General features: G+C 44.1%; 1 protein-coding gene across 1 annotated transcript; it reads left to right on the forward strand.

The window, feature by feature from the left end:
* Positions 1-407: 407 nt before the first annotated feature.
* Positions 408-5,706, forward strand: ZBTB14 (zinc finger and BTB domain containing 14). The gene is made up of 3 exons (XM_045296202.1): positions 408-613; positions 942-1,021; positions 2,556-5,706. The coding sequence occupies exons 2-3, from the start codon at positions 1,019-1,021 to the stop codon at positions 3,900-3,902; spliced, it is 1,350 nt and encodes a 449-aa protein (XP_045152137.1). The 5' UTR covers positions 408-613; positions 942-1,018; the 3' UTR covers positions 3,903-5,706.
* The last annotated feature ends 3,009 nt before the right edge of the window (positions 5,707-8,715 follow it).

Below are 8,715 nucleotides of genomic sequence, written 5' to 3' on the forward strand. Positions count from 1 at the left end.
GTGTAAACAGTTATAAACACAACTTCTCTGTGTTTATAAAAATATACTCCCATGACTAGGAGAAACCCAGGAGAACCGATGCATTTGAATAATGGTGTTGGCAGAGAAAATTGGAAGTATTGTGGGCTGCGGAAGAACAAACATGTCTCTCATGGAAGAATTATGACCCGAATGCTCCTTGGAAGTGAGATACTTCCTTTCACATACTTTGCACATGATTAGGACAGATGGGGCCTTAGACAAGGACATCTTGCTTGCTAAAGTAGGTGATCAGCAAAAAAGACCATCAAGGAGATGGATTGACATGGTCGCTGCAATAACGATTCTGCATATGATGCAGGACCACGGAGTATTTCATAGGGTCCCAACTGACTCGACAACACCGAACAACAATACAAAATGTGAAGGCTGCATAAAAGCCACTTGGTTCCTGCTCATGTAACCCAATGTGTGTCAGAAGACAACTGTGTTTCATGGAGTTTTTGATGGTTGAGTATTGCCAGGAGGAGAAACTTGTCGTTTTCTTCTGAGGTACCTCTGAATTTAAACTTTCAGCCTTTTAGGTGTTAACCATTTGCACCACCTAGGGGCTGGAGAGCAGGAAATGCTGGAGGTGAGGAGTGTTTATTGGCCTTCCCTTAATCTTTATGGCTGTCAACATCTGAGCAAATATTGACGTGGACTTAGGAGGAGACATTAGTGATTCTTCTGCTGTCCCGCTTATCAATCTGCCCCACGTTACAATCCTTACCCAGGCGGCTCACACTTGCTCAAAGCTGGGCCTGACACTCCCAGCTACCCTCCTGTGTGCTCACCTCCTATGTGCAAGTGGCAAGACCACAAAGGAGAGTTAATTTTTTAAAAGCTTGAAACCATTCTTGGTTGGGATTTGGAATAGAGGAAGAACCTCCCTCACTTGTGTCTGCTCTTTTCTCTTGCAGATCTGGCTTGTGACTAGTCAGAAGTATTCTGAAGAATTTGGTGTTTAAAGCGTTGAGAGAATAGCCTTCAGTTGTTCATGGTAATTGTAACTTTGGATATTAAATCTTGAGATGATGACTCGGTGTTTGTTTTAAATATATCTCTTTACGTTTTGATTGCACATTAGCATTTCTCCTTCTTTAGGGATGGTACTTATTTCCCCCATGTTTATACTTTGTTGAATTCTCACATTTATTCTTGGATGAATGAGAGGAAAGCAACATTTTCCCATAGAAACCGTATAGATCACATTATTTTTAAAAGATAATATCTTAAATATGGCAACACGTCCTCTATGCCAGTCATAAATCTCTTTTGCTTATAGGATACCTGAATACTTGTGGCTCTGGCCAAGTGCATCTGTTCTTGGTGGCCCTTTGATCAGGGAGAAGGACGCCCGCCCTGCACTGTCTTCCCAAATGCCATCTAATTCTCCAAGGGTCATATAAAATACCCTCATCCAAAAGTAGCCAAAGACTGGTCTGGGAAAACTAGAAGACAATTGTTAATGGACCTTTGGCCTCGATGTCCTTTTCTGGTGTAGCCTCAATGATCTGTATCTCTGCTCAGTGTTTAGTGGGAGAAATCCATCCCCCCTTCCATGCAGGAGACCAGTGCACCTCAGGCACAGTCAGCACTGGCTGATCAGTGGAGGCTTGCATGTTGCTATAATGTGAACAAGTTATAGGAGAGCTTCCAGACTCAGCCGGACTTGAAAGAAACGCTTGATGATCTGCTTCAGAAAAGCAGCCAGTGAAAAACCGTGGATCTCAGTTGCTGGAGCCTCATCTGCTCGTGGAAGTAGCACAATGTGCAAAGAGTTATTTGAATTTACTTCAGCATGGTTTTCTTTTGTGCTGCAGGCTCTGGCATCCAACAGCAGTCAGGATGCATAGTTCTGAGCAGTATTGATATTTTCCTTAATTGTCATCCAGACACAACAGATAGGACCAGAGAACCCTTGCCTTGTTTCTTAAACTTTTAAGTTGAGCTATTTGTCATTATTTCCTGTAGTTAGGAAACAGAATTGCTTGGATTAGAAACCCAGCTCCTCGACCTACTTGAACACTGCGTAATTTCCTGACCTCATCCTTGAAGTAGCGCTAATAGTACATCACACCCCTTATTAAGTTGTGTCCATCGAATGGAGTGGGACTCATGACAACCCAGTAAGTGCCCATAGAGCTTTGCTCTGTATGGCTTTTAGTGGCTGATATTTGGGGAGCAAATTGCCAGGTTTTTCTTCCAGGCACTTCTGGGTAGATTTAAACTTCATCCGCATTTTGATTAGCAGTCAAGTGCATTAACCATTTGCACCGCCCTGAGACTCCACTACTACAACTGCTGCAACTACTACTGTGCGATGCTTAGTGAACTGAAAGTAAACGGAAGTAAATATGGAAGTCCATAAGGTGGGGCTAGGCTTTTGTACTCAGGCATATTTCTTAACATTGACTTCCTGAGGTCTTTCGGTACCAGGACTGTGTCAGATATTAAATTAATCTAGCTATGTTTTCTATATGGAAAATTATCGTGTATACTTACCCAACTTCCTTTTTCACATTTCTTTGCAGGAGTTTTTCATCAGTATGTCTGAAACCATTAAATATAATGACGATGATCATAAAACTCTGTTTCTGAAAACACTCAACGAGCAACGTTTGGAAGGAGAATTTTGTGATATTGCCATCGTGGTGGAAGATGTGAAATTCCGAGCACACAGATGTGTCCTGGCCGCTTGCAGCACCTACTTTAAAAAGCTCTTCAAGAAACTTGAGGTCGATAGCTCTTCGGTAATAGAAATCGATTTTCTTCGCTCAGATATATTTGAAGAGGTCCTGAACTACATGTACACAGCCAAGATTTCCGTCAAAAAAGAAGACGTCAACTTAATGATGTCGTCGGGTCAGATCCTGGGTATCCGCTTCTTGGATAAACTCTGTTCCCAAAAGCGGGACGTCTCCAGTCCGGAGGAAAGCAACGGCCAGTCCAAGAGCAAGTACTGCCTGAAGATCAACCGGCCCCTGGGCGATGCCGCCGACCCGCAGGATGACGATGTGGAGGAAATCGGAGACCAGGACGACAGTCCTTCTGAGGGCACGGTGGAAGGCACCCCCCCGAGCCAGGAGGACGGCAAGTCCCCCACGACGACGCTCAGGGTGCAGGAGGCGATTTTGAAAGAGCTGGGAAGTGAGGAAGTCCGCAAAGTTAATTGCTATGGCCAAGAAGTAGAATCCATGGAGACCCCGGAGTCGAAAGATCTGGGCTCCCAAACCCCTCAGGCCTTAGCCTTTAATGATGGGATGAGTGAAGTGAAAGATGAACAGACCCCAGGCTGGACGACCGCCGCCAGCGACATGAAGTTTGAGTATTTGCTCTACGGGCACCACCGGGAGCAGATTGCCTGCCAAGCCTGCGGCAAGACGTTTTCCGACGAAGGCCGGCTGCGGAAGCACGAGAAACTGCACACCGCCGACCGGCCGTTCGTGTGCGAAATGTGCACGAAAGGGTTCACCACGCAGGCCCACCTGAAAGAACACCTGAAAATCCACACGGGCTACAAGCCTTACAGTTGTGAGGTGTGTGGGAAGTCGTTCATTCGTGCCCCGGACCTCAAGAAGCACGAGCGGGTCCACAGTAACGAGAGACCCTTCGCCTGCCACATGTGCGACAAGGCCTTCAAACACAAGTCCCACCTCAAGGATCATGAACGGAGACACAGAGGGGAAAAGCCTTTTGTCTGTGGCTCCTGCACCAAGGCCTTTGCCAAGGCCTCCGATCTGAAAAGGCACGAGAACAATATGCACAGCGAACGGAAGCAGGTGACCCCCAGTGCCATCCAGAGCGAAACCGAGCAGCTGCAGGCAGCGGCCATGGCAGCCGAGGCGGAGCAGCAGCTGGAAACGATCGCCTGTAGCTAGAGGTCACGGACCAGAGCTCTTTGCCCGGGAGGCGGAGATCACGAGGACTGGGATCCTAATCACTAAATGCCCGTGGGGGTGGGAGAGAAATTGCCGTGGCACTGGACCCTCCTGGGCTCAAGGCAGTACTGGGTTAGGGATTTTTAAAACTTTTCCTAGGTTCTGAACAAACCACTGCCCTGCCTGGGGTCTAGTATTAACATTGCCAGCAAGTTCTTTCTAGCCCTCCTACCCCGACCCCCTTTTTTAATGGTTTTAATTTGAGAACTCTGGTGTCTAGTTTAGAAGTGAGAAACTTCTGGTCCATTTTTTAAACCACTCACGCTGCACCGTGAGTGCACCGTACAGAATCATGATTGAGTAACTTGATTTCTTGCTCATCACACCGACATGTGACTTACGGTCAAAACAGCAGTTTTAATAACAAAAGTGCTCCACACAGCTGCAGAAAATCCCGGTGGTTAGTTGGCACCACGAACGCTGCGCAAATATAGAAAATAGAGACTGGTGTTACATTTATATTTGATTTGCTCATTTTTTATCCATGTTTTCACTTTGTGTGTGTGTGTGGACAAATAATGGTTGCTTTGCTGAGGTATTTCTCCATTTGGATTGTCCCATACCTGCTCTGAAAGTTGTACCAGAGGCTGAACAAACCCCTAGATATGGAGGCCTTCGGCTGAGTTCTTAATGTTCCCCATCTTTTGGTCACTGCTCTTTGGCCAAAAGCGGGGCCACCAGTGAGAATAGTAGGGGGTAAATTAGAGCCTGGGCAAGGCTTGCCACATTTTGAGCAATCCCAAGATCTAATAGATCAAAGTAATTGCTCATTGCTTTTGAGATTTGGTTTTTATTTTCAATCAGAACTAGAACAAGCACAGGTATGCTTCTTCAAACACATTTGAATAAGTTACCAGAAAGCCTTCGAACCTGCGGCTCTCGGCAGCACCTGTAAGATCCCTAAAAGTGATGCAATATGCTTGATGAATAAAGGTAGACTCTTAAGTGTGTAAATAAGGTAGAACTGTAGGTTTTATGTATTTCAAGTAAAAGTAGATGGCTGCACTCGTTTTGCACATTGGATTAAAGTAACTTCCATCACCAGTGAACATCAGAGTGTTTTAACCAATGTTAAAGATTGTCAGACCAAATGCCTATGTTTTTGAATTATATTTCATCACAGGTGACAGTTTTAAATAGAAGTTGATTGGCTTTTCCTAGCCACAAATTTGAGTGAAAATTCTGTTACAGTTTTGGTGTACTAAATGTTCCTTTTAACTGTTTCTTTAGGAATATATTGAAATGCCAATAATAGGTTGAATTATGTTCTATAATAAAATACTAATCTGTTTTTTAGAATATGTACAATTTTAGGAAAATACCAACTTTTAATTCATTTTTTTTGTTGCTAGATTTTTTTCAAAGATACATTAAAGTAACTTCATTTCATAGCTTGTTGCATTTACACCTGTAATTACTATTGTGGGAGAAATTTTGCTTTGTTTTTTTAATTGGCATTGATGTTATGCCCAAGGTTTTAGGATGAAGATGCTGCCTTTTAAAGAATTTATTTATTGGTCAGATGTTTAATTTAGTTTAATTTAATTGTTATTTCAAAAGTTGTTGTGTACTAAAAGTAGTCCTGTCACTGTGTTTATACGCTGGTAGTTGAAGGGGAACTGATCGATGTTCCTAGGCTGTTTTAACCAAAGCAAGGGAAAAATAAGTTGACATCCTGTCTGTAGGTACTTCAACAAACCATTTTCTGGGCCTTCATTTTTGTATATAAAAGAAAATATGCTTATATTGGTCCTGTTTTCATTTTTTCATAGCAGCTTTTCACGCAGCCATCTCTTCCCAAAATGTGATTTCTGTACTTCCTTTATTATGTTTGACAGGGTCCAAGGTCAGTGTTTGGTATTAACCCTCACTGAAATGTAACCATGGTGGCACACACACACACCTCCCCCACCGAAGGGAGCTAGTGTTCAGCACTTTCTTTGTATTATGCAGGTGTTTCTGTGTGGGGTCAGAAGCGTGTCTCTTTCGTGTTGTAATTTCTAGCTCCACTCCTGGTCCCTGTGTGTGTGAAAAGTGTGTCTTTTTTGCTTATTCCTTAGCAAAGTCATTGCTTGGCTGTTCTGCTTGCTGGGCCCTAGTTACCAAGATGGCCTCTCTCCTGATCTAATGGCCTTTAATAATAACCCTGGGATGATGAAGCCAGCATGGTGGATTCTTCAATGGTCTCTCCAACACCAGGAGGAATTAACTTCTGGGATATGCTTACACCAAATCATTGCATGGGGAGGAAGAACATTTTAAGTGTGAATATTGTTACCTCTACTTTATTTACAAATCGGCTTTTTTCTATTTGTCCAAAGAGATCTTCAAGCTTGATATTAGCCGCCTACATGTTCCCTTGCACTGTATTAGAACTGATTGAGGGGAGGAATTTTAGAAAACCTAAAATTCAGATAATTGGCCTACTAATTAACTTAGCCAGTATTTAGAATTGCTAGAGATTATTGAGGTCACCATCAAGTGCGCTTCACAGTTCCTCCTATTTTACTGAGGGATGGAGGAGTGTGATGAGGGTAATAGAATGTTCTGAATTTCCAGTGCAGTGGGTTAAGTTGTGTGAGGTTATCTGTAACTAAGTTTGAGTTCATTTTCATGTCATAACGCTTGGTGGTGATTGCTTTTAGGTTTCTCCTGTGCACGAGAAAGGATTCACGCCGAAGCCTGGTTTGTGATCCAAGTGGGTTTTTCGAAAGGACGGGAAAAGTTTCAGATTTTACAGTCTCAAAAAGAGTACATGCTTTTTGGGGGGAAGTGAGCCAAACTGCGCGAAAACGGAGCTGGGGCTCACCACTGAACATGAGCAACCTCATAGGAGGGTTCACCCACCCGTGGTGACCTGAGACCGGAGAGACCCCTGCAGGTGCAGGGTCACAAGGGCCAAAGGGCAGGCCTTCCCACTGCCAAGGTATTTTAGACCTCTGGCTGGGGAGGTGCGGTCGAAGGTATTGGTTGACCCCATTGGATGAATCAAGCCCACCTGGGGGTGGGGCGGGTTTGAGTTGGCGCATGCCCAGTTAAAGGGTCCTCCTGATTCCTTCTGAAGCTCCTGTAGGGGGCCTTGCGCAGGCATGGGAGGAACAACCTCTGCCCTGTCTGACTACCTGACATTACCAGAGTAGCTATTAAAAGCCTACTGTGGGAGGGTAACAACGAATAGAATCCGGGGTTTAGTCTTGGATCATGACTTTTCAGGAGAGAACGGAGACCTGTGACTCGCCTCTGTTTTTCACTCATTTCCCTCCCTTCCTCTATTACCTGCCCCTGCGAATGTCTTATGTGTCTGGGAGATAAATAAGACACCTGGCAGGAAGCAAGGTAGCCATTTACAATGATCACAGTAAATGCGGGCCTGCAGAAAAACTCATGCTTCTTTCTAAGACTTTGAAGTTCTAACAGATCAGCATTATCAGCAACAGGAAGCTCACTTTTAAAATTTTTTATTTAAAATTTTATCGGGAGTTCTTATAGCTCATAACATTCCATACATCGATTGTATCAAGCATATTTGTACATATGTTGACATAATTTCCAAAACAGTTTCTACTTGACCCCTTGGTATAAGCTCTTTTTCCCCCTCCCTCCTCCACCATCCCACCCTCATGAATCCTTGATCAATTGATCAATACAGTGCTATTATTTCGTATCTAACACTGTCCATTGTCTCCCTTCACCCATGTGTTTTGGTCGTTTATGGGGGGGGAGGGTATATATCCAGCCTTGTGATGGGTTCCTCTTTTCTTTCCTTTCCCTGACCATCCCCCTACCTCATGATATTGCTACTCCCATTACTGTTCCTGAGGGGTTTGTCTCCTGAATTCCATGTGTCACAAGCCAATGTATGTTCTCTGGTCTAGCCAGATTTGTAAGGTAGAACTGGGTCATGATAGTGGGTGGGAGGAAGCATTCAGGAACTAGAGGAATGATGTGTGTTCCAGTGGTGCTTTACTTCACGTTGGTTGAATCATCCCTTCCATGTAACCCTTCTGGAAGGCGGAGGGGTGGTTGTAAGATATCCAGTTGTCTACAGTTGGGCTTTGGGTCTCCAATCCAACCCCTAATTCACAATTTGAAAGTGTGGGGGACAACTTTCATTTACCATTTACCTCCTGAACAATTCTTTTACCTTCCCTCAAATATACACAGAGATTTATTGTAAAGACTTACTCCATGATTCCAAGGGGTTGGTGAGTCCAGTCTGTAGGGCAGAGGCCAACAGGCTGGTAACTGGACGCTTTGGTCTTGCAGAATTCCTTTGGGCAACCAGCTGTTGCCCTCATAGCCTTCAGCCCTTTGGATGCTATGCATCCATATTTTCTTCCTTTCTTTTTTTAAAAAGCTTTGTATTGGGGGCTCGTACAGCTCATCACAATCCATCCATTGTGTCAAGCACATGTGTACATTTGTTGCCCTCATCCTTCTCAAGACATTTTCTTTCTACTTGGTATCAGCTCCTCATTTTTCCCCTCCTTCACTCACCCTCCCACCCTCCCTCGTGAAACCTTGATAATTTATAAATTATTATTATCTTTTCATGTCTTACATTGACCAATGTCTCCCTTCACCCACTTTTCTATTGTCCATCCCCCAGGGGGAGGGGTTATATGTAGACCCTTGTGATCAGTTCCTCCTTTGTAATCCACCTTCCCCTTCCCCTTCAGGTATCGCTATGCTTATTATTGGTCCTGAAGGGTTTATGTGTCCTGGATTCCCTGTGTTTCTAGTTCTTTTTTTT

The sequence above is a fragment of the Echinops telfairi genome, unplaced genomic scaffold, assembly GCF_000313985.2.
Source record: "Echinops telfairi isolate 266 unplaced genomic scaffold, ASM31398v2 ScPeMD7_7400;HRSCAF=8409, whole genome shotgun sequence".
Taxonomy (NCBI): Eukaryota; Metazoa; Chordata; class Mammalia; order Afrosoricida; family Tenrecidae; genus Echinops; species Echinops telfairi.